The sequence below is a fragment of the Apus apus genome, chromosome 3, assembly GCF_020740795.1.
Source record: "Apus apus isolate bApuApu2 chromosome 3, bApuApu2.pri.cur, whole genome shotgun sequence".
Lineage (NCBI taxonomy): Eukaryota > Metazoa > Chordata > Aves > Apodiformes > Apodidae > Apus > Apus apus.
Genome location: NC_067284.1, coordinates 83,285,081 through 83,311,482, shown reverse-complemented (window position 1 = coordinate 83,311,482; position 26,402 = coordinate 83,285,081). Strand labels below are relative to the sequence as shown.

The 26,402-nt window shown below is 41.9% G+C and overlaps 1 protein-coding gene across 1 annotated transcript in view; it reads right to left on the bottom strand.

Annotated features, from left to right (window-relative positions):
- Nucleotides 1-12,958: 12,958 nt before the first annotated feature.
- Nucleotides 12,959-26,402, bottom strand: part of RGS7 (regulator of G protein signaling 7) — a 264,913-nt gene continuing 251,469 nt past the window's right edge. Inside the window, exon 17 of the mRNA XM_051615777.1 lies at nt 12,959-13,468. Within this exon, the coding sequence (XP_051471737.1) occupies nt 13,307-13,468 (162 nt within the window). The 3' untranslated portion in view covers nt 12,959-13,306. The remainder of the gene's footprint in view (nt 13,469-26,402) is intronic.

Below are 26,402 nucleotides of genomic sequence, written 5' to 3'. Positions count from 1 at the left end.
CCTTACACACGTCTTCAGAAGAAAATACTTGTCGTATGGAAGAGCTCCTTTCTCTCCATTGAGTACCAAAGAAGCTGGAGAAGTCCTTTCTATTGGATGCTTAATTATTAGAAAACTGAAGTTAGGTAGTTGTGGCGGGTTCCCCCACCACGGCAGATTAGAAATATATATGGATATTAATGGCTACTATTAAAGTGCTTCATCAAAGAAACCAGTAATAATCAGCTACTTAGGAGAACATTCTTAATAAAGTAGTGCCCAGTTTTGTGAAGAAAATAGCATGAGGAATTCTTAGAAGACATGTATGAGTGCCCGGAAAGAAATTCTATGTTAATTGCAAGAGCTATTGATGTACCCGATGTTGATAAGATATTACACTAACTTAATATTCCAGCAGGGATGTCAAGGAAGAGGGAGTTAATACATCCATACATTTATTAGTGGAAAAGGGGAAACAAGCTCGTTATTTTTTATGTCAAAAAATCCTGTAGCACCTAGAATAGCCTAGTCAAAACCTCCTTTGGAAAGTTATGCTATGCCAGCACCACCCGTTTTATAGAATCAGTAAGGTAAATAATTTGGTTGCTGAGGGGTCCATGCCCTTCAGTAGCAGAAGACACATCGCACCTAAATACTCTGTAAATTCTTTCATAGTGCTCTTGAACTGAGAAAAGTAAATAACTTATTAGTCAAAATCAGAGCTAATGGTAGACCTGGAGAAGTTGCTTTGGCAGGATACTGCCATGGAAAAGAGAGGAGGCGAAACAACGGACTCTGCCTATGCCAGAAGGTCTAACCTGGGTGTTTCCACTGCTTTGCTGAAGAAAGAGCTGGAGTGTGGGAAGTTGTCACGGGCCTGGGCTGGAAGCAGCCCAGCTGGATTCAGTTTCCCTGAACCCTTGGAAGCCTCAGGAGCAGCAAGCCACCACTAACGTTTCCCTTGCCTCTTTATTCATCCCTCTTATGTTCTTACCCACTCTTCCTCTCCTGCCCCTAACAGGAATGCCTAGCTCTTGCCCCACTTCACTATTCTTGGAGCCACAAAAATCAGCTTTGCTGAGAGCCTCACAAACCATCTCTGGTCATTAAACATTGACAATCTTGAAGTGTGCAGGTACAACACGGAGAGGTAAGCATAGGACATGAGGAGCTCTGTAGAAGAGGCTGAAATAATCTTGCATGAGGAAACATTGTTTTTATTTCAAATTGATATACTCTATGCTGAAATGGAAACTTTTTTTGCTGCCCAGATGACCTATAATATCCACTAACCACTTTTTAAAACCCAGACAAAATAAGTATTTTGAGTCAAAAGATCAATTAACATAAAATACATTTATAATTTCTAGTTTTGTTATAAGTGATAATTCTATTGCTTTCTAAATAAATAAATTAATTGCAAAAATACCATAACAGAACATTTTAAGTAGATACATCGGTCTATTTAAAAGTTTCTATTTTTTCCCAAATCTGTTCAAAACTTCCTGGAGAAAACACAAGATTTGTCTTCAAGCAAAAACATTCCTCAAAAACATGTTATTTTAAAAATCTCTTAATTAGATGTATTTGGATTTCTGACCAGCTATTGCTTTAAATCATTTCACCACTGAGTACAGTAAAAAGGAGCCTCTCTTGGTGGAAAAGAAATAACATCCAAGCAGTCTCATCTGGAAGAGTATTAGTGGTAGCAGAGATCTGCAAGGCATTCATTTGGTTAGCAGATCTTCAAAGTTTGTGAAGCAGAAATGGTTCCTGCTTCAGAAGAAAGAAAAATAAAAATAGAAAAAAAAAGAAAAGAAAAAAAGAGAAAAGCTTACCATTCAGATTCAAGGAAGAGTATAATTAATTGCTTACCTTCTTGCTAAGTAATATGTGATAGGAGATAAGGGTTCTCAGGACTGGAACAGATACTGAGAGCTTGGTCAAACACTAGAACTGGCTTCCTAGGGAGGTGGTCAATGTCCCAAGGCTGTGAGTATTTAAGAGTCATTTGGACAATGCCCTTGATAACATGCTTTAACTTTTGGTCGCCCCTGAATTGGCCAGGCAGTTGGAATAGATGATCATTTCAGGTCCGTTTCAACTAGTCCCATCTAGAGTAAGACAGGCTTTGTTCTCAGCTTAATAGGCTCGTTTAAGAAAAAGCAAAAACAAAACAACAAAACAAAATCCCCCAAACAAAAAAAGCACAACAAAACCAAAACCAAACCAAAACCAAAAACGGTATAGGTAATGGATGCATTTCCATTGCAAAAAAATACAACAAACTAATTAAAGCTACAGTTTTGGCTGTACTCCATCTAGTGGCAACCGGGCAGAAATTCTCCCTCCTCCTCCAAGCAGGAGCAGCAGCGCGTGACTTAAGGCTAAGAGTTCGTGTTGGATGTGCTTGGCATTGTTTGGGCATGGTCATAGTCAGTGAAGTGCAGAAGAAGTCGAAGAATGGACTTTGATGTGTTCCCTGCTGACACAACATGGTTCCCATTGCACCACCCCAGCCGTAGTACGGGAGACTGGTACAGGAACTGTTAAGAGAGAAGGCAGGAGGAGAAAGCACCCTGTGTGGATGGAAACAAAGGTCTGCCTAATGTAAGCAAACAAGGGGTGTTGCATTAGAAAGGTTTGAGAGAAATGCATTTGTAGCTTCTGCTGAAGATTTCTTAGGCAATAAAAATCTCACAGGGAAGAGACCAATTAATCCATAGTCAAACATGTCCCAGACTCCTCAGTCAAAAATCTTGGGACAAATCTCTTTTTCCTGGTGTGCTGTAGGCAGACTAGTTTGGTACAAAGTCTTCCAGTGCAGCACTCTTTGCTTTCAATTGCTTTTCCTTCCATGCTTTATCTGAGCTTGCAATCTGTGGCTTTCCATGGGAGTTTCCAAAAAGGACAGAAATCACAGGAAAGTCAGGCACATCTCTCTGTGTGGGTCTGCTCTCAGAAGCAAAGGATCCTTCCTGGGCATCTCAGTACTCACCTTGATTTTCTCTAATACTGAGTTGGGTATCATGTTGGGTTTAGATACAATAAATGGTCTGTGCAAAATTTATTCAGTCCAACCCAAATACAACACCTGAATTTTAGGAACATTCAGATACCACTGGGGTCTGTAAGACTTAATTAAAGTTTAAGAATTGGTTATGCATATGTGCACATACACAGACACGGATATATGCACACTGGATAACACTCTCTGCACACATACACATAATGTAGTGGTTCCTTAGAGATCTTGGCAAAGGATCTGAGTCTTCTGCTGTATTTTGAACAATAGACAATTAAAGATCAATTTTTCTGAGATTTTGGAAAAAGGCAGATATAGAAAGACATCTTATATGACTTCTCTACCAATCAGGGTAACAAAATCCCTCCAAATATATTGAGATAATTCCTATAGAGCATCACTGAATCATGCCTCTGTTTTCATTCAAATCATATAGTAATTAGTAAGTGATGATCTGGTTTAGAAGAAAGAACACATTGTTTTTGTACACTGTGCTTTGTGTACTCTTTGGGCTAAATTAAGACAAATAACCAAGGCAATATTTTGCTTTGATATCAGTAAATATTGGCATCAAGAAACCATTGCCCCATTATTTTTCATGGGAAGAATTCAGTCTAAACCTTTTTTTCATCAAGTTAAGGAGGTGAGGTCATATGGTAAAGGCTGGATGTTCAAAATAAATCACTAACATGTCATTTTGGCTGAGCAATATGTGTATCAAATAGGCAATTGGACATGTCTGGAAGAAAATGCTTTATTGTCATAAGACTTAGGAGTCAGAGCCTGATGAGTTTGTATATCTTGCAAGCAGTTACACAAGTAACCAGACTTTTCCTGCACAACTCAACATTTTTCAGGGAATGACCTAGACTTTATAGCAAATAACCTTGGATTACACACTTAGATCCTGATTCAGCACCCACCACTGAGTGTTTTTCTCTCTTCATTTAGAGCCCTGCATGACACGCTTGACAAATACTCTTTGTAAAATCTATTGCAACATCCAAAGTGAGCCAGTGACTGCACATTATGCATTAGTATGCTCCAGAGCTGCATTCCCAGAGACACAGCAGCAGCTAATAATTACAGGCCTTCTTCCATACTTCCTTCCCTCTGTGATCCTGAGTGTCCCAAATGATTTAGAGTCCAGGGAGCTCGATCCCCTCTGTCACCCAGAGACAGCTCTGGTGACCCATGCTGTTTCCCTGCATTGCTCTGGCCCCACACCCATGGCCACCAGCAGTGCCCGGGAGATACTATTTTGTCCACTGCTGGTCTTTAGGCTACACATAGCAGGTCATAGATGTACAAGTGCCTGGCTATAGGTGTCTGGCTCCAAGGCTGATATCCCAGAAGATGTGTTAAGCTCCCTATGGGGAGCATGTGGGAGATTTAAGTGCCTCATAAGCAGTGTGTGATATCCAAAGGTTCTCAGGGTAATTACAAAATCTCCTGCTAATTCGATCTGCTGTAAATCCTAAAAGGTTTTATCAGTGGATGTATCTAAAAGTAAGCTCATTACTCTTTCTCACAAATCACCTATGATTTTTTTCCCCTAATTTCACTACCTAGCCAGCTGGACTGATAGAAAACAGAGTGGATAACTTAGTACCTTTTCCCCATAACACCATAGCAGAGCTCCCTCCAGAAGAGAACCTATGCCAGTATAACCTTGGTTTATGTAAGAGTCATTTTTTTCAGCAGGGTTACTGCAGATCTACCCTGCAGAAAATAGGAGCAGATGTGTAGTGTCTGCATGGAAATAGGACCCTTCCTTTCTAATCGACCCTGCAGAGATACCTCAGGCACAGATTAGAACCCAGGCAGGGCATTTCTATAAAGTCTGGAGGTGGGTGAATATTTTCACAGTCAAAGTGGGGCTGGGGAAAAAATAATCATAAAAAAAAGCTGGCATTTCTCCAGGAAGCTCTGTTTTTCATTTCACCTGAACTGTTTAGAATTTTTACAACTGAAAATTGCTTCTTTCCATCTGTGGAGCATTTGCTTCTTGGAAAAGATGCACAAAGCATGACATGAAAGACATTTGAAATAAATAAATAAACTAATGCATTCTTTGGAGAATCCATGCTGTTTCCCTACTGCTCCCCATTTTCTTATGAAGACCTCTCCACAGATGGAGGGCAGCCACTGTCTCCTCAGCAGTAACAAAGGACAGAAAATAATTCCACTAAGCAAATTACAGTAGCTCTTATCTCTGCAGTCTTAATAAGTTCTACTACTAAAGCATAGGACACAATCTAGTTTAGTGAAGGGAGGGCATCTTTTGTATACATGCATTCATAAATATTATAATTCTCCAAAAATAGTCTGCCTAATATGATCAGCTGTGGATAGGACTGCTTGATGCAAACATTTGAGGCAGGAATAGCAGGGAGGACATCATGCAAGGCTGCAGCATGCACTTTAGGGCTGATTCAGGTCTGTGCTCCTGTGACTCTCAAGGTAGCTGAAGACCAACTACTTTATATGGCAGGGGTAGACAGACATACAACACCAAATTTCTCTCATCTCTCTGTAATCTCCTGGAGTTTAAAAGTACCAAGTAGCAAGAATAAACTCGTGATGGTGGCTTATAGTCAGCTTCAGACCTCCTCCCCCTGCTCTAGGACTAATTTCAGCATCCCTCCTTGAAAGGCATCACACAAAAACTTGTACAGAAGCATTTCTGAACTGTAGCTGTGTCAAGTGATAGAGGAATTCTCTGCTGCCCTTTGATCTGAAAGGATTGTGGTAAAGTAGGTAGAAGGATCTGCAAGCAGGAGCAATAATGAGAGCTGATATTCATTGGGAAAGAATCAAAGCCATTCCATTGACCTTGGCTGAATGCTGCTGGCTTATGCCAGCTACAAGCCTTACCCTATATTTTTCTCCTTGGAAAGCAGTTACCAGGTGTAACTACCACATGCTCCTGGTAGTGACAAAGATTGGTTGGTGACAGCTATAAAATTCTGTTTGGCCAGAAGTAGAGATCTGTGTGAGCTACGGATTTTGCTGGATTTGATTCAGAAAGCAAAAGTTGCTTTAGCAGGCAACAGGAAAAGTCTTTGGGCTGTCCCTTCTTTGAGTGAATAATTATTCAGTGGGAATAAAGCGAGTAATTATTTAATGGGACATTTTTTACTTCTTGTTCCGCAGCTTTGAAATAAGGGAATTATTTCACACCTTTCTACTGTCAGGTACACTAATTTGTAGCTAAATGGTGACACCAGCCTCCATGGTCCACCAAACTGGAGGCCACAATTCCTTCATGATCTGTATTGCTGGAGCTACAGTTGGGTTGTGTTTGAAGAATGCAGGAGAGGAGCCAGGTCTGGTAAGGACCTGAGGAATCTGCTTGTTACTTCAGTTGAAAGTTTGGCTGGTTATGAAGAGCACACAGAAGATTTGTACCCTCCTCTCTAACTACTCTGGCAAATAGAAAGCATGGGATCCAATCTCCTTTTGAAGCTCATGCACTGCTGTTAAAGTAGACTCAAGAGTAAATCTGTTGTTCTAAAATCTTTTCCTCAGCTCACAGGAATTCTGGATATACAAACTACCAAGCTTTGAGAAAAAAAAAAAAAAAGAAGAAAAAAAAAAGAAAAAAGAAAAAGAGAAAAAACATAAAGGCCACACATTTGATCCCAGGCCTAGTGAGGCGGAGTTTGCCATCCTCAGTTCTATCACTCCGCAAGAGTCAGAGCTATCAGACTCTCCTTAATGTGTTACACAAAAGGGCCACAGCACACAAAGCCTGGAACACATCAGTTTACAGATCCCAAGAGGGTCCTGTGGAGTCTATTACTTTGATGAAGTGGCATTTAAAATTGCATTACCCTGCAGTTGTTCAACCCTCCAGATGTTGCCCCTGTGGAGTGTTTAATACGACGTGAAGCGCTGGTAGGCTAGGCCATAACCTCATGTCATCTTTTCAGCAGGTCACATCAGGTCTTACTGTCTTCTACTAAATCAATACAGGATGGCCTGACATAGCGATTTTCCTCCTCTGCTGTGTTTTTTTTCCAATGCTGAGTAGAAAAAACAGAAAGGGGAACAAACAAACAAACAAACAAAAAAAACCAACCACAATCCAAAAGAAAATGAGAACAGAAGGAGATCTGAAAGCAAACAGTCTCAAGAAACTTTTGTTCAGCTAGCTTCTGATTTTTCCCGTTTGCAGGAACAGCCCCAATAAAGCAGCCTGGTGCTGCCACCTGCTGTTTCTCCTGCTTTTGACGCTGCCCACCTTTTTGAACGCTTCGGCAAGAAACAACGAAAAAGTTAACATCATGAATAAATAAACACTAAGTCTAAAGGGAAATAGGCAAAAAGCCCGAAACAAAAACGTATAATTAACGTATAATTGCTGGCAGCATTTTTTAATCTTAATACAACAAGCTAATTGTAGTGCCTATGGTCACCAAAAAGATGAGGCATGTCTGTGAGTTCAGTTAATTTTCTCTCCTTATGATCAAGTGAATTTTAATCAGAAATCTCATATGGTTTAAAGGTCAAGGACCTGATGCTCCACAGTGTTTTGCATGGTTTAGGTATTTGGGCCACAGGTATTTGTTTTTCAGTGCTGGCTGGCTTCCAAAGTCAATGAAAACCAGTGGACTGGCTTGCTTTGATTTGTGTGGGCATTTGCAAGATCAGCTCTGCAAAGAGGAAACTTTCTGTCTGAAGGTTGGATGCTCTCTAGAGACTGTCTGGGGCTGCAGTCTGGGGCATCAGCAGCTTTTAAAGATGCAACTCCCTGCCTTCACTAGAAGGAATTTGTGGGGCATTGTGGGCCAGTGTACTAGCATTTTTGAGAGTCAGAAGGCCTCCCACCCCTCAAGAGTGAAAACTAAGTGCTCAACTCCCTCTCTGAAATGCTTATACACCAATGCATGCAGTATGGGGAATAAGCAGAAGAAGTTGGAGATCTCCATTAGGTCACAGGGCTATGATTTCATTGCAATTACTGAGACATGGTGGGATGCCTCCCATGACTGGAATGTTACCATGGACAGCTATGTGCTCTTTAGGGAAGGTAGACCAATAAGGTGAGGTGGTGGTGTTGCTCTTTTTGTGTGAGAGCAACTGGAATGCATTGAGCTCTACCCAGGGTGGGAGGAAGAACATGTTGAAAGCTTGTGGGTAAGAATTAAGGGTCATGCAAATGTCGCAAAACTGTTGTGAGTGTCTACTATAGACCACCAAACCAGGAAGAAGATGTTGATGAGGCCTTCTACAGTTAGATGGAAGTAGCCTCTAGGTCACCCTTAGTGCTCAGGGGTGATTTGAATCACCCTGATATTTGTTGGAAAGCCTACACAGCTAGACATAGTCCAGCAGGCTCTTGCAGTGCATCACGGATAACTTCCAGATGCAGGTAGTGGAAGAGCCAGCAAGGAGAGTTTCACTGCTGGACCTCACATTAACAAATAAAGAAGGTCTGATTGGGTTCATTAAGGTTGGGGACAGCCTTGATAACAGCGATCATGACATGGTAGAGTTTAGTATTTTACAAGGAAGAAGCAGGGCAATAAGTAGGATTGCAACCCCAGACTTCCAGAGGGCTAAATTCACACTCTCCAAAGATCTACTTGCAGGAATCCCATGGAATAAGACTCTAGAAAGTCTTTCCATGGGCCCAAGACAGCTGGTTAATATTCAAACATCACTTCCTCCAAGCTCAAGATAGATGCATTCCTTTGAGTAAAACATTAGGTAAAGGAGGAAGGAGGCCTGCATGGATGAGTAAGGAGGTGCTTAAAAATGTCACATGGAAGAAATAAATGCAGAGTTTGTGGAAGAAGGAACTTGTCACTTGGGAGAACTACAGGAACATTATTAGGGTATGTAGGAAGGCAACAAGGAAGGCCCAAGCCTTCTTAGAACTAAAACTGGCAAAGCAAGTAAAAGAAGAAGGGCTTCTTCAAATACATCAGTGGTAAAAGGAAGAATAGGGAAAATGTGGGCCCACTGCTGAATGAGGTGGGTGTCCTGGTAACAGAGGATGCAGAGAAGGCGAGTTATTGAATACCTTCTTTGCTTCAGTCTTAACTTCTAAGACCAGCCCTCGAGAATCTGACCCTGGAAGTAAGAGAGAAAGCCTGGAGGAAGGAAGACTCTCTACTGGTCAATAAGGATTAGGTTAGAGATCAGTTAGGTAAACTGAACACACACAGATCCATAGGCCCCGATGACAGGCACCCACGTGTGCTGAGAGAGCTGGTTGATGTTGTTTCTCTTACTACTCTCCATCATTTTCAAAAGATCACGGCAAACAGGAGAGGTGCCTGAGAACTGGAGGAAAGCCAGTGTCACTCCAGTCTTCAAAAAGGGCAAGAAGGATGATCCATAAAACTACAGACCAGTCAGCCTCACCTCCATCCCTGGAAAAAATGATGGAGCAGCTCATCCTGGAGGTTATCTCTAAGCACATGGAAGAAAAGTTTATCAGCAGTAGCCGGAATGGATTTACCAAGGGGAAATCATATTTTACTAACCTGATAGCCTTCTACAATGTTGTGACTGAATGGATAGATGCAGGGAGACAAGTGGATGTTGTCTATCCTTACCTTAGCAAGGCTTTTGACACTGTCTCCCATAACATCCTTGTGAGCAAGCTCAGGAAGTGTGGGGTAGAAGAGTGGACAGTGAGATGGATTGAGAACTGGCCAAACAATAGAGCCCAGAGGTTAGTTGATCAATGGTGCAGAGTCCAGCTGCAGACCTGCAAATAGTGGAGTTCCCCAGGGGTCAGTGCTGGGTCCAGTCCTGTTCAACATCTTCATCAACGACCTGAATGAAGGGACAAAGTGTATCCTCAGCAAGTTTGCTGATGACACAAAGCTGGGAGGATTGGCTGATTCACTGGAAGGCTGTGTGGCCATTCAGCAACAGTGGGACAGAATGAAAAGCTGGGCAAAGAGAAACCTAACAAGGTTCAACAAGAATAAGTGTAGAGTCCTGCACCTGGGGAAGAGTAACACCATGCCTCACTACAGATTAGGAGCTGATCTGCTAGAAGGCAGTTCTGTGGAGAAGGACCTTGGAGTCCTGGTGGATGACAAGCTATTCATGGGACAACAATGTGTCCTTGTGGCCAAGAAGGCAAATGGTATCCTGGGTTACATTAAGAAGAATGTGTCCAGCAGGTAGAGGGAGGTTATCTTCCCCCTCTACTCTGCCCTAGTGAGATCCTGCCTGGAGTATTTTGTCCAGCTCTGGGCTCCCCAGTTCAAAAGGGACAGAGATTTACTTGAGACAGTCCAATGAAGTGTTATGAGGATGATTAAGGGACAGGAACACCTGCCTTATGAGGGCAGGCTAAGAGACCCGGGGCTGTTAAGTTCTGAGAAGAGAAGACTGAGAAGGGATCTTATTAACGTATATAAATATCTGAAGGGTGGGTGTCAAGAAAGAGGGGCCAGTATCTTTCCAGTGGTGCCCTGTGATGAACAAAGGGCAATAGATGCAAGCTAGGGCATAGGAAGTTCCACCTCAATATGAGGAAAAACTTCTTTACTATTAGGGTTGCAGAGAACTGGAACAGGCTGCCCAAAGAGGTTGTTGAGTCTCCTTCGCTGGAGACTGTCAAGACCTGGCTGGATGTGTTTCTGTGTGACCTGCCCTAGGTGGTCCTGCTTAGTCAGGGGGCTTGGACTCAATGATCTCCAGAGGCCACTTCCAACCCCTAATTTTCTGTGATTCTGTGATTCTGTGAATTCAGTTGGTGTACGACTCGCCTCACCACCCCCCATTATGCTACATGGTACCTACCTGGGCTAGGCTGGCAGATGGGCCTGGGGCTCTGCCAGCATCTGCATTAATACACCGTCCTGCCAGGTGTTCTGGTTTGGAGGGAGAGATGGAAATGAGGAGTGAACTTTTTTGTTTCATTTTAGTACAAACAAACTTGAACCTTTATAAACTAAGGGCACTGACACCCAGGCTGTTGAAAAACAAGAACATTTTACCATTATTACATAAAACTCTGTTTTTTCCTGTCTTTTTATTTTTGTGTGAAAACCTTTTTGAACTTCTCAGCCAAATCTTTACCAAAGATTTCAACACAGTCAAGATTTCAGCCCTTGTTGGCCAGTATAAGCACAAATGTGATGGCTGTTAACTTGATTACATCTACAGAGTAACTGGTGCTTGGAGAAAAAACACAGTTTACTGGCATCTCTTTTAGAGAAGTTTTTGAGATTCAAGTATCAAGGACGTAAGCATGTCTTGAACTTATGATGCTAGCACAAATAAGCTTTTGACACATGACTGCAGCCACAGAAACCAGTGTCAGCACCACTCTACCAAATTTGAATGGATTGACCACTTCTTCTCACTGTTTGAAAACCCTCTGTAGGAATGCAAAGCAGATACTACAGCACATGACAGCTCAGGAATGGGTGTCAGTCACATCAAACTCTTGACAAATGTTTTCCATCATCTGGCTTCACCTGCTGCTATTCTAATAAAGTCCTTTGGTATGAAATCTTTGGTTTGTAACTACTTGTAGCATCTCCTTGACTGATACAAATAGCAGTAGTAAAGCAGCAGTGTCACTAGAAGCCCTTTACCGTAGTCAATAAAGCTGGGGCTTGGGATCTTAACCGGAGTTGTGCTGTAATTTCTCACTCTGAGGAACGCTCCTTCTCACGTTTGTAGGTCCATCTCCTCTGCCACCTACCTCTTCCAAAAATGCAAGACTTTGGGAGTCCATTGGTACCAAGAAGCATGAACATCTTTGTATCCTTTCAGGATGAAGGAGCTAGACTCAAAAGAAGCATTTTGTGTGCATGTGTGTGCTTAAGTGAAAAGAGTTGAGTGAGCCAAATGAGTAGACCTGGGTTTGCAGAGTGGCAGACCTTGTGCTGCAGGCGTGGTTAGTGTCAGTGGGACTAAACAGGCTCCCAGCCTGAGAACTGCCCAGTGTTGACAGGCAGCCACCACTCTAGTTTCAAGATTGATAATGTGATGCAAAAGAGACCCTAGACCTAAGCCCAAGCTTAGAAATGGTATTAACACACTTTAGTCTTTGCCCTCTCTGCAGTTCCCTCCTGCTCATCTTGTCAAGCCCAAGTACCAAATGTTAACGTAGGCAGTTGGTGTGATGCAAAATGTAAAGTAAAATAATATAAATCTGGAATTCAGCTATGTGGATATATATTTAAAGAGAGAAAACTTCTTCAATATATTTGAATTGCAACAGGCACATGAGTGCATGGGGAAGAAAGAATATTTTCAACTCATCTTACTTGACTCCCAGTCCTGAAGCCAGCTGTCCTGGCTAAACGATGGTAAACATTGGCCTGAGGCTGGAGGTCATCTTCAACTCGGTTGGGACCACTCAGGAAATAAAAATCGCCATTATTGTCATGATGTAGATATAATTCATGTTATTTGCTTTGTAGCATTTATGTGTCCTTGATCAGTGCTTTTTGGGGAGGAGGGAGCGTGCACAGGGAGCAAGCAGTTGTAGTGTATATGGCAACCGTAGACTAAAGAAGTATTCACCCTTCCAGGCCAGGCACATTCCAACAGCCAAAGCAACCAGAAACAGGTGATCTGACCTTTTAAAATCAATAGCATCATCATCCCCATGTCTTCCTGGGGACAAAGAATATTTATGAAAACATATTTTGCTGGATCATGTTGCACAGTTCAGTTCACCTTTTGGTATCTGGATCTTATTTAAATGGTATGTGTGGGTGTACATATAAAGAGAATTCAGTCACTACTTTATCAAATTTTGTTTTCATGTGACCCGAAAATTCCCATTCTAAGACCTCTATTTTTGGTATAATTCTTGTCAAAGCTTCAAAAGACTTAAATTGTTATTGACATTGACCTGCATCCAATAGAAGAAATATATTTTTACTGCAGAGGAAAATGACTTATTTCATGCTTCTCACATATTATCTTTATTAAACATTTGGACAGATATGCATCCATTTATTATATAAATACTCTATGGCTTATTACTTTGCAAATGCTGGTTGAAAGTTCACAAGAGCAGGCTTTTCTGTGAACTTTCTGTATTTATAAGTTCAGTCACTGCAATAAATCCTGAGACTATTGCCTGCTTAGCTGTATTTTGCACTCTACCCCAGTGGCTAAAACGGGGAAGCTAGGTGCTCTACCTCTGAATATTTCAAAACCTCCGAACAGCTTGATTGGAGTTTGATTTTCTTCCTCAATAATGCAAGTTATTCTGAAGCAAATGTATAATCACAATCATCTGATAATCCTTGGTGACTAACATACAAAGCTCTACTACCATTAGTAGAAGTTTCATTTGAGCAAAGCTCATTGCAGCATTTTGTAGTCACTAGAAAAAAAGTGTTCTTTGTGCGTGCTGTAGTTCAGAGCTGTAAGGTCTTTATGAATGGCTACTCTCAGAGCGCTACAGAAGTTCCCCGGTTCAAGGTGGCTCCTGGCTCCTCGGAAAAATGAATGTGGGTTTCCAGCCTGGGAGGAGAGAAATAAGTGAAAAAGGAGCATCCTTAGGCTAGGCAGGACAGGTCTGCCTAGTGCAGCTCTGAAGCTGAGACAAGTCAGAAGTCACTGCCTAAACTGGTTCAGAAGGAGGAAGAAAGGTGAGTGCTGACCCCAGTAAACACAATGAGCATCCAAATTCTCAATCACAGTATCTTCTCCAGCACTTCTTGTCAAACCAAAAGGATTTTCAGATTATAAAACCAGGAGTCACCATGTGGTCATCTAACCACATAATTTAGGACACAGAACATCCTTGTTGAATGTCCAGTTGAAACATGAGTACATCTTTCAGATTAAAAAAACCCAACAACATCTATTCTTGATTTAAAAATTACTAATGGTAGAAAAGCCACAATAACCTCTTGTGATCCATGCCAGTAAAAGTATTTCACTGGTGAAACGTGTAGACTTTTTTTCCTGCACATTTGTCCAACTCCAGCCGCCAGACCTTTTTATATCTTATTTGCTAGATTGGAAGAGCATTAGTCCTGAAGTAAATACTTACTGGCTGTAACTGGTGATCCTTTAACCTTTTCTTCATATGCTTAAAAGACTGCTCACCTAAAGCTTCTACCAGAGGGTGCTTTCCAGTCTTCTGGCTGCTCTAAGAGGGTTGCCTGCACCTTCCCTGGCTTTCAGGCAGTGCCTGACATGCATACAGAGGGAACAAAACATCACTGTCAAAAATGCATGTTCCCAAGGATCACATTCATTTTGGACCAGTTTTACTTCTGGAGTTGAGGTCCAGCTGATGCCCTGGACATGGCCTGGTGTTTCCTGTTTGAGGCCACTGTGCCCCTGTGGAGGGTGCTCCCGCCACCAAGCACAGGTCTTGTACCATGTTTCTCCGCATCTGCCTTTGCTTCGTCCCACTGGATAAATGACTGTTTCTCAGTCATCTGCCATCAACTGACTGAGTACTTCAGAAATTTACTTCTAGAGTTTCTTTAATCCTTATTATGTATGATAACCTTAATATTCATAATATCTGCTGATGTTTTAAGTGATAAGTTTATTTGCTTTTACCAACCCTTAATACTAAAAAGGAGTATGATATTGTTGCAGGACACTATCAGAAAAAAGGTGCTCACTGCTGAAATGTTCAACTGCAGAAATGTTAGCTTGTATCATCATCATTCTGTGTAGCTTCATTTCCCTTAAGTCACACATTATTACTCACTTCATGTCCAAGATAGTCTATAGAGTTACTGTCCTGCTTTTTTGCCTCAGAGAGGTCTCTCTCAGGTGAGGTAAGGAACATTGGCAAGTAAAAGTAGTTTTTTTTGTTTCTATCATGCTTTTCAAGTGAGAGGCCAAAGTTATTTATGAATCAGCTTCATCTACTAATTGAAATAATATATTTTGCATGTACTAATTTAAATACCGTATTATACATAGGTAAAATGAAAACCAAAGCAAAGATAAATAAAGTTTCACAAGAATTCAGTGACAGACCATGAACAGACCCTGGGAGAAACAGAGACGCAACTCGCTGGTGCCTTGCTTTATTCATAAAGGCCAAATCACTCTCCTTCTTTCTGAAATTGGTTCATATTCAACATGAACTTTATGTGTCAGCTCCACTTCTTTTCCCTCTTTCAAATGCTGAGTATTGTTTGATATGTTTGATAAGTCTCTATTAAACAACTTCCATCAAAGTGGCAAAAAGACACACGCATCACGCAGGAAAAAAAATCCCATGACTCCTCTTCCACGTGGACCTCTAAAAAAACCAGCCAGCTACAAATAAGCAGGAATGCATATTTTCCATGACTCATGCTGCAGCACCCGCCATAGACTGTGGGACTCCTGCACAGAATCTGAGCTTTCACAGAAAAAAAACATGTTACCAGGCGGTCTGATGGTGAGGGAAGCCTTCCCAAACAGGAACTGAACATGAATCAAGTCGGAATGACTCAGATTGTTTTTGTGATTCTGCAGAGAGACAATCTGAGATAATAGCTGGGTTGTGTGAACTATTGCTATAATTTATTATAATAAAAATTGAAAATACGATTACTTATATTCCTATCACTGTTGCGAGTTGGGTATTTATTTTTACTGTGTGTATCAAGAACACTGTAATGCTTATATTTTTAGGCCTTTTGTGTGAATAAACACATAGAAATATATTTATAAAAGTTTTCTGTGTGCTTCGTAGAAGATATGCAAAGTTTCATCCTAACAAACACAGCAACATCCCTTTTGTAAGCTTGGTGAACTACGTTTTATGTTTTGATAAGAAGACAGTACTGTCACAGCAGGACTGAGTTACAGAAGTAGGCAGCCAGTCTTAGGAGACCAAGGATTTTACAATACAATCGTTATATGTTGAAGTTTGAAGCTAATAACAGAACATTTCCCTTTCAGATGGTGCAGAAAAAGAACAACCATGAAAAGTAAGCTTGAGCTTTTGCTTAAATATATGAATTAGATTTGTGCTGCTTTTGAGACAGAAAAAGAAACCAAAAAATAGAATTAGTGCCCAGGTGTTGCAGCTAGTGTTGCATAGACAGCCTGAAGTACGTGTGCAGCTAAAGAACCTCTCTGATGTTTGTGTGTTGTACAGGCAGGTTAAATAAATGGTTCTAATTTAACCAACCAGATTCCATGACTCAAGGTGAGAAAAATTCTTCTTTACTGCTGCACTCCACCCTTTGCCAGAAAGCTGTTCCCAATCAAAACTATATTTATCCATTATTTACCAGTTTAGTCAACTGAGGACAAGTTGTTCTGAAAATATTTGTTTAAATCAGTCAGCCAGGCAGCAAAAAGAATAAGGAGAGGAAAGAAAAAACACAACAGGAACGCGTCTAAAGTTCCAGGGAAAACCTTTCTGTTGACTTTATCAGGATTTGGCCAAGATCTGCAGTCAACAGATGAGAATGATGGCTATTAAAACAAGGGAAAGAGACTAGAGGCTTTAAAGAAAGAAGCAGCAGAGAAAACAAAGTGGTGGGAACTTACCAAATTCCCATAAAAAAGGGTAAAATGGAGGTCCAGCTGACAACTAGCAGTAGAAGCGAATAAAAACTGAGAAAGTAAAGTAAAAGATGTTTGACCATTGATTTTAATTGTTAGAGGTGTCAGGCATTGGCCTTGTCTGCAGATTTTTTTGAACGGGTGCTAGAGCCACTGGCTGGCTTCACTAGGTCTGGGATATTGAAATAGGTGGTAAATTCCAAGAGATCATTCTTGTCTGAAACTTTGGGAAGACAACATCTGGGTAGTAGTAAAGGGAAAAATTCAGTTTTCATTTTAAATTAAGTTCACTTTGGAAATGATTGGGAAATTTTTGTTACAAAATTGTATTGGTAGTCCTCTCTCTGAGAGAATATTTTAATTTGTAATTTTTACCCTGACAAAATGATTTTAGTAGAGCACAAAGAGTGCAACGGGTATGTATCAGTAATGACCATGAAAGGACAAACACCACACAGCAAGCCTTATAAGATTCAGGAAGGACAAAGTCTAAGTTTAACCACAAAGCAATCCAAACGTTAAGAAATGTGTCTGAAATAAAATGACCAGCAAATTCTACAAAAATCAGTCTTTGCAGGAAGAGTAAATGTGGAAGGCATATTGTCTTCTTAATCCATAACAGACTGACACATCTTTTGAAAAACAAAATGCAGTTCTTTCTAAACTATGAGGCCTTCAAGGGAGACCAGGAACAGATTTACCAGCCAGTAAAAGGGTCCTTTAGCTGCTTTTCTCTTGCCCCAGCCAGACCTCCCCACACTGCTCCCTTGCCTGTTTTTAAATAAAACCATCCAAATATGTAGCTAGGATAGGGCTGGATGGATGACCAGTCAATGGGCAGATAGTAGATAGAGGCTGCTTGGCTTTTTTCTCCTGCAGTTTACTGGTTTGTGATGCAGTAGCTTTATTTCCCTGATCAAGTCTCCCCACTGATGTTCTGTCCTTCTTCTGTCAGCTTCCACAGCAGTGAATGGTTTCTGGTTTTCATTTACCATACATAGGTAATTATAACTTTCCTGATGGACACGGGCAAAGAGCTGCAGTCTCGAAAATGACTTCATAAATGAAGGAAGCACATGCTCTCAGTGCTCCAGCTAGTAGAAGAACACAGGCCTTCAAACCTTTTCAGGGTTTACAACATAAGATGACCTTGTCATCCCAGTCTTAAGGACATGGATCAGGACAGAGATGATCCATCACAATAAATACCTATTGCATGGTCCTGATGTAGTTTTTCACAGCCACCGCTTCCCTGCAGCACATTCAGATACCAGCATGCTCATGAGCTGCGTCCTCCTCCTCACTTTTGGGTGCTTTCCTGTGTCATGGTGGCTCCTCCAAAGCCTCCACTTTGCTACCAATGCCCTTCTCAGGCTCCAGCCCCTCCATGCACACAGCCATTATGGTCCAATTTTCCAGGTGAGCAGCGTATTCGTGTTTCTCCCTCTATGTAAGTACAAAGGGATTCCTTGAACAAAACCAAGGAACAATCTTGCCAGAAGTTCTCCAGATCCTTGGGGAATGCAATATGGAGATCCTGACTGACAAAAGTCAGCTTTTATAGTGGAAAAAATACCCAAAATTGCTTCTTTTCCTAGTATGCAACTCAATTTCCTATCACGTTATCCCATTACCTCCCAAGTGGTAAAAGACTCATGTAAAGCCTTATTACCAAGGAGAAAGAATAGTCAGTAGCAATCTCCCAAATACTTACACTTCAAAAGCATCAGACTGTAGGAGTCACAGCAATGTTCAAAACCCCAGCAGCTCCCATAATGCAATCAGATCCTCCTTTCTCCATCAGTAGCTGCATCCCAGTTTTGAGCCATAAATGATTCCACACAAATCAGTAGTAGTAGAAAGAAAAGCGATAGCAATAGTAATTATAGTTCTAGTACTAATTATAGTAATATTTAATACTAGTAATAATGCCTGCTCCTCCCCATTCCTGTTCCACATGGAAGACTTTGTCAAACAGTTTTCTAGCAGAGCTGTGCCGGTGGCACACACAGCGGGCAGATGCAGAGCACATCTATTTCAAAGGCTGTGCCGTCAGCAGCAGGGTGCTGCCACAGGAGATGCCAGTGTACAAAAAGGCACCAGCAGACTTGCTGTAGGGTCCTGTGGAGTAGGAACACTATCCCTCCTGTGACCAGAGACAGGACCACCCAGGCTGTGTGACAGCAGTAAGCAACATGCAGCCTCTTCCTGCTGTTCCCACTTGCTGCTTCATGCATGCTGCACCACACCACTGTGCTCATTCGCCTCTACAAATATCAGGTTGCCAGGGATTAATACACGTTTTTGTTTTCTTATTCCTTGAGGACAAATGTTCCTACCCCAAAGAGGAATACATTGACCTACCGTACATGTGAAATTGTCATGTCTGTTTCTGTAAAGCAAGGGGGGTGAAATGACAAAAATCGCCTGGGATGATGAAGGGTTTTGATGAAGGGCTCCCAAACCCAGCTGTGGAGTAGTTACTAGTGCCTAAGGGGATGCCTGTACAAAGTGGGCTAGGAGCAAGCCAGAAGCAGGAGCATTTCCCTGCTCTGAGAGGTGTCTCTCTCAGCTGAAGGCAGCTCAGCCTGGAGCATCACCAGCTCAGGGAAGGGGCAGCCCCAGGCACAGCAGAGATGGCAGCAGGGCACACTTGCCTTGCTTAGCTCCAGCTGCATCATGCAAGCTGGAGCCCAGCAGCCAGCCCAGCTCAGAGTTATGTCACACTGTCACAGCCCTCCTCGTTCCCCTGGAAAGGCAGCGTAGCTCCATGGTGCGGGAAAACCATGACCAGATCCTGTGTTTTCTGTTTCTACTGCCTGCCCAACCACATCAGCAGACTTTCTCATTTTTAGCAGATGATGTAGACATCAGTGAATTCTCCAGATACTAAAAGACTACCCTTCAGCATGCTACACCACCTCTGAACGTGACCCCCCACCTAGACTGCAGCCCTTTAAGTTATCCTTCATTTGTTTGTTGGTGTGCTCCCTTAGATCTGCAGATCGCTTTGATTATTGGAACATCTGGAAGTTGTCACATGCTTTTTTTGACCGTGACCATCTGAAATATTACTCAGCAGGACCTGGGGGGAGACACAGCAAGGAAAGAAAAACATCCTACTTATAAGAACATGTGGCATTAATTATCAAATGACACCATCCTGAAAGCAAGTGCTATATATCTAAGCAAAGACAAACTTTCTCTCCATCCCCTAAAGCTGAGACAATTACTTTCCATAACATCCATTCCATATATATATAAAAATATTAAATATAAATACCTAATATATTTTTCATTAAACATTGTGTTATGAAAGTTGTCTCTCTATTATTAATGGAGAAAAAGTATTCATTTCATCCTCTCAGTTTCAAAGCCGAAGAGTATTGCCGCAACTACACAATTCTGCATAAAAAGTCTCCCCAGAATGGTTCAGCACCTGAAGTCCTTAGGGCACATAGCCCCGGTTTGCCTGTTGTCCTCACAGACTGAGAGTGGCTTCTTTGGAGAAGCAGGAACAAGATATGCAAAAAAAAATAAATGGAAAAGGTTGAAATATATAGAGTTTCTCAGCAACCCTGTCACATGGCCTAGAGGCTCTGGAGAAGAGGGAAAAGGCAGTGTAAAATCAATGCAAATGAAACCCATGTATTTGCATACAGTATTTCAGTACACACAAATATATCTATATAGGTGGAAGCCCATGAAATTCAAGCACCGTTTTTAGACTTGGTTTCTCATTCTCACCAAGATACAGACAGTAAGTGAAGTGTGGAGAGCCACAAAGGCCGTACCATTCTCTCTGGCAGTGGCAAACCAGTGATCTTTTAGCCCTTACCAGGAGGTTCCCCCTAAAACTAGAACGAGATAGGAGTGGGTTTCCTTCTAGCCAGACTTGCCAGCCACAGGACCAAAATCCTACTGCCCTGGATGCAATCAGGGGAACAACAGGCAGCAGTGCTCTGATGGACAGCTTCAAAGCCCATCTTCTCCACAGGCAGCCTGCTGGAGGGGTATCTCTGCTGGGTTTTCCTCCCAAGGATGTACCCAGGCTGCCCCCAGCCCTCACAGTCATATCTGTGTTGCTAATTCTCCCATCAGTCCTCAGCCTGTGCATGTCTCCAGAGTAAAATCAGACCTTGACATACTGTGCTTGCTCTGTGGCTGCCCTCATTTCTTCTTTGCTTGGGGATACTGTTATATTCAGTGGCACAGCACTGTGTTTTTTCATTATTTAAATCAGTGTGCATAGCTCAACTCAAGCAAGCCAAATGTATCTGCTTACATTCCCAACAATGTAGGTGGAACTCCTTGTAGTCCAGCAACATTGAAGGCCAGGAAAGTTGTGGATGCCCCCTTCCTGGAAGTGTTCAAGGCCAGGTGGGATGGGACTTTCAGCAACCGGGCCTACTGGGAGGTGTCCCTGAGCGTGCAGGGGGGGTTGGAACGAGATGATCTTTAAGGTCTCTTCCAACCCAAACCATTCAGTGATTCTATGATTGGTTTCCAAGAACTGTCTTAACAGAGATGACGTTCTCTGATGCATTCTAACAAAAATATTACATGTTCTTTTTAGTGGAATATGAAGAATACCATTTGCTGCAGTTTTTTGTTTGTTTGTTTGTTTGTTTGTTTTGTGGTGGTGGGTTTTTTTTCAGTAATGGCTACTGCCAGTTGTGCTGTGCCTCTGTTTTAGCCGTCGACCATGCAACCAATAAAATATGCATTGGTCTCCTCCACTTTTAATGATGCATTTTCAACTTCTGCTACACTGTTTACCCCAACCTGCACTTTCTCTTTGGAAACCCCCTCTTTCACCAGGAAAAAAGCTACGAGAGGGGAAGGGCAGGGAGTGCCTGTGTGAGAAGAGGTAGCATCGGGCCTCCGCCGGGGCAGCGCAAAGCCCCGCAGCTCAGCGGCTGCAGCCGCGGGACCCTGTCCCGTCCCCCTCGGGACACGAGGGCTCCATCCCCCTCGGTGGAAACAGCAGCGCGGGCGCGGTTCCTGCGCACACCCACGAGATGGCACCACGGACCCGCCGCCCGCCCCTCCGGGACGCCGCGCCCCGGCCCTGCCCCGGGACCCGCCCCGGGACCCGCCCCGGCCCTGCCCAGGTACTCGCCCGGCCCCAGCATCTGTCCTACACACCTCTGGCAAATATGTTTTGGCTGCTAATGTTGGAAGCAAAACTCACAGCGACTTTTAACATCACCTTAGCTGAGTTGTTTTGGAGGGGGAAAAGAAATCCGACCGGTTCTCAGCACGTAAATCAGCAAGACTGGACCAGAAAACAAGCAAATAAACAAACAAACAAAAAACCCTGAAAGACGTGACATATTACCAGTCCATAACTATTGGGAAAAATAAAGAAAACAGGAAATTTTTTTAATTTTTTTTTTAAAGGAAATTTTTTATAACACCAAAATAGTTTGCCTTACTATGGTAAATAAAATTGGTTTGCCTTGTCTTCCTTCCTTTCTTTCTGTGTTTAGATTTCTGATATAATGGGCTATAACAAATACCAAAAATGTCCCATATAATAAATTTCTATAATTAGTATTTTTCATATTCAGCATTACACAATTCCAAGTAAGTAGTACTATTCTGACCACACATTTTTCCTTAGCAGAATTAAAATTTTGGCAGTATTGTACTAGATTAGCCATGCTGGTGCTACCATACAAGTACCAATCAACAGAAAGTAATAGTATCAGGAGAGAGAGTTGTTAAAAGCAGCCATTTCTGCATTACAGGGAGGACTGACACCGAGTGCTGCAGACAGCTCTGCCAGAGCAAGAAGAAGCAGGCAGCTGCCACTGCTGCTGTGTGCACAAGACGATGAGGCCTCAGTAATGAGGAGTAATGAGCTCCATCCCAGTACAGGAGCTTTCAGGAACTGGAAAAGGACGCAGCTTCTATGAACAGCATTAGACTTCTTCACAGGCAACACTGGACTTCTCCAACACATTGAGTATGTACAAGGATTCTTCTTTTCCTTCTGTCTTCACATGCAATTGAGGCAGCATGTTCAAAATCTTTATTGGGATGAAAACTACAAGAAGCAGGCTCTGCGTGGTTTGAAGGCTATGTAGATCAAAGTTGTCCTGTCTTTCTGATGCAGTGCCACCAAACAGACGCATGTCCCCTGGTCTCTCACTCCTGCTTATTTCTGACACTTCACTGGTCACAGCATTAAACACACAGAGCAGGGGGACAGCTGCCGTTCATGAGTGTTCTCAGAATACAGAAAGTAAGTGATAGCCATGATGAGAGGCTCTTTTATCCCTCGAGGTCTTCTGGCCTCCAAGCCCTTGTTTTTTTCCTTCTCATTAAAAGATACAAGGTGATCAAAGCCACTCTCCCTAGTCCGTGCAATTGGTGGTTCAAAAGCTTTCTAGAGATGAAGGTGCACTCCCAGCACGTGGTGTGGTCTGAGGCAGGAGGAGTGGTAGGAGGAGTCCAAACCATCTTTCAAAAAACCCAGCCCCACTTTAGTATACCAAAGAAGGTGCCACAACTGACATCCAGCTAACAAGCACCATCATAACTGCTTAGCAACGGACACCTGTGCTTTCAAGTCAGCCTTACAGGCTTCACATCTTTGATTTTGGTAGAAGTACTCTGGGAATTTGGGGCAGGAATAAACAGTGAGAGATACCAACAGAACGATTGAAAGGTCAGCAGATGCTCATGACTCCTTGCAAATAGGAATCCCAGAGGGCAGTTTTAACAAAGCAATGGGATTCACTTAGAGAGTAGATATCAATATGTTTGTCTGCTGTTGCTGTCAGCTCTGACCAAAAGCAGAAGAAATATCTAAAATTCAGATCTGCTATGTTTGTTTGGTTTTTTGTTTGGTTTGGTTTTGTTATTTTTTTCTCAATAAAACGTCTGAATGTCAGTAATACATGAAGCTACAGGAAAAAAAAAGATTATGTGGGTCTATGTGACAAGAATTGCACTGGGAAGAAGCCCTTTGGAACAAAATGAAAGTCTGACATTTCAAGTTCATTACAGGTAGAAAACAAATACATAAGTGAAAATCCCTCCCTTCACACAAATGCACTGGTAGAAGAGCAGCTGTGGTCACTCCTTCATGCCAGGGGTTTGCAACAGCAACAGAAAAGGATGAGAAAAAGGACTGAGAAGGAAAGCAAGGGAAGAGAGATGTAGCAAGGCCTTGCGAGGTGAGGACCCAGAGATGTTGATGAAGCAATTTAGGTGCGGTCGAAGAAGGAGAAATGGAGCAACCCAAACTGACTTAGGAATTGCAAACTTAACTATTCCCCAAAACTGACCTTCTGGGAACCAGTTTCCTCATTACCTCAATATTACCTATTTAATTGCCTGCACTGTATTTTCAGTAGTTTCCAGGCCCCCCTGGACAGGATGGTGCCCTGACATCAGAGCACAGTCCAAGGCACCACATCAGCTGGCCCTTCCTTTCATACTTTCTCTTTTTTGTCCTTACAATTTCTTACAATTCCAAGATAAAACAAAGGAGGTAAGTATAAAGACCATTAGTGGGCACTGTAGGAACATGCAGGAGGGATCAATGGCTTGAGGATCAGAGGAACAAAGGAAAAAAAACCACAACATAAAAGATGAAGAATCCTAAAACAGATGTTACTAGGGAGGAGGGAGAGAGAAGAAAGAATGTCTGAAAGAAAAGGCAAGCAGTATAAAGAAAAGTGCATCAGAAGAGATTAACTCAAAATAAAGGTCATAGATTTCAGGTTACACATTCCTCTCAGCAAAAAGGTGGGAAAGTAAGTTACATTAAATATGCCATTGTCACACATCTTTTAAAAAGGAAAAAGGGAAAGGAGTAAGAAGTGGATAGAAAAGTTATATGAATAGTGAAATACTTCATTTATGTGACAGAGTGGAAGAAGCAGCCACAGGGTTAAGAGCAAGGATGGTAAATAGTATCTCATTTGTAAGCTGACATCTATGATGAATCTAATAGATTTCAAAATATAGTCAAATAAAAAAAAAGACACAATGATGGTAAGTGCAGCAGATTATATTTTGGGAGTGAAGGAAAAGTAAAATAAAAATTGTGCAAATGCTACTAACAAGGTAACATTTATAATTGGGTCTTAATATTGATTGATATTTACTGTCCATGTCCGTACTTGTAAATTAGGTCTATCATCTAGCATTTAAGCAGGTTCTCAGAGTTTCTTGCTACAGCGATTTCTTTTAACAATTTACACACACTGATCCCTTAGGGCAAATAGTGAAGATGATACTCACTCATTCATGCATCTATGTTAAAGAATCAGACCAGCAGAGTCCTTGCTCTCACCCACACATAAAGTTACCAGGAGGTAAAAGGGCTACAATTATTTCACACGTTAGAATAAAATAAAATTAAAAAAAAAAAAAAGTGGCTTTTGTTAAAGAGAAATACATTCTGAAAAGCAAGGGTGCTACTCAACTGGCAGCTGGAGACACCCCATTGACCCAAGAAGAGTGAGCTACACACGAAGGGGAACAGACAGCTACGTTTTACTGCAAAAGATCTGGGCATCAGCATGCCAAATAAGCTGGCACAATTCAGTAGCAGCCATCTACTGCATAAAGAAGGGCAAGCCTCATAGTTGTCTGTACAGACAGAAGTACTACAGTAATCCTCTGCCCACCTCCTGTAGAACCTGGCTGGGAGACCTGCAGCCTGCTCTGGGCACTGTCTTCCAAGAAAGCTGTAACATCCTTAACCTGGAGGAGAGCAATGAAGTCACCCAACATTTAAGAAAAGACCAGTAAGAAAACCAAAAGCAGCTGTAATGTTTCAATGGCTATCTACTTATTTGAGCAAAAATGTAGAGAATATTTTATTATAGCAATTGTAGCAGCCCAGGAAAAACAAAACAAAACAACAACAACAACAACAAAGCCAAGATTTAGTTTAGATATTGGGGAAAAAACCCCTTCGTAGTGGCAGAAATAATGACTGGAGAGACTCTGCAGTCCTCAAGCCAACATCTGTACAAACAAACACCATTTATTTGTACACAATCCTCACTTAAGGATTTCACAGTCCAGAACAGCACGAAGAGGGGGAGCCTGGCCTCCAAGAGATGGACATGTCTTCCCCTCTGCCTCTTTAATTTGGGACTTCAGCTTGTCGTCAACTCACAGGAGACAAAGCATTAGTATGTTCAGCACAGTCAGATCAAAAGGTGGATTGATATGACTCACAACCACTTAGTAACTTACTTAAGTGAACTGTGGACAATTAATATGTTTGAAGAAATTGTTGATAATTTCCCTTGAATATCTTGAGATTGAAACCTTAGTTTATATAGGTCCTTTTAGCTATTAGCTTCCTTATAGCAAAATTCCGTACGTTTTATGCACTTAATAAGTACAGTGGTGTTAGCTCTATGCATCACATCTCCAACTAGAATGGAAATGAAAACACAGTAATTTTAAAATCTAAATTCAAACAGCTGTTAATCACTTGGTCTAGAGATAAATGGAAGAGACACAGGCTCATCACTGGTGATTTCTAACTCCTTATTCTAATTTCTTAAAGAAAGAAGCCTTCTCTCATTTTAACTGTTCACTTTGGCTTTCATTCAGTTTTTCAATAAATGAACAATGGACCTAAATGCATTTTTAGAGGTCTCATTTTCTGAAACTGTTTTTGCCCTCCTACTAGTTACATCTTGGATGACAATGTGGCATTTATATCTCATAATTTCAAACATGGGGTGCAATTTGAAAAATCCAGCTCTCTGTATTTGGAATGAGTTGCTTTCTTGCTGAAAAAAATGTCACTGTTGGGTTTTAAAGGGCTAGGCATAGTTGGTCTTGTCTGATTTTTTGGGTTTTGATTCCAACTCTGTGTGGCCATGGCCATGGCCAACAGGTTGGTGATCAACCAGCTGCATTCAGCTTCTCTTGCTCCTAA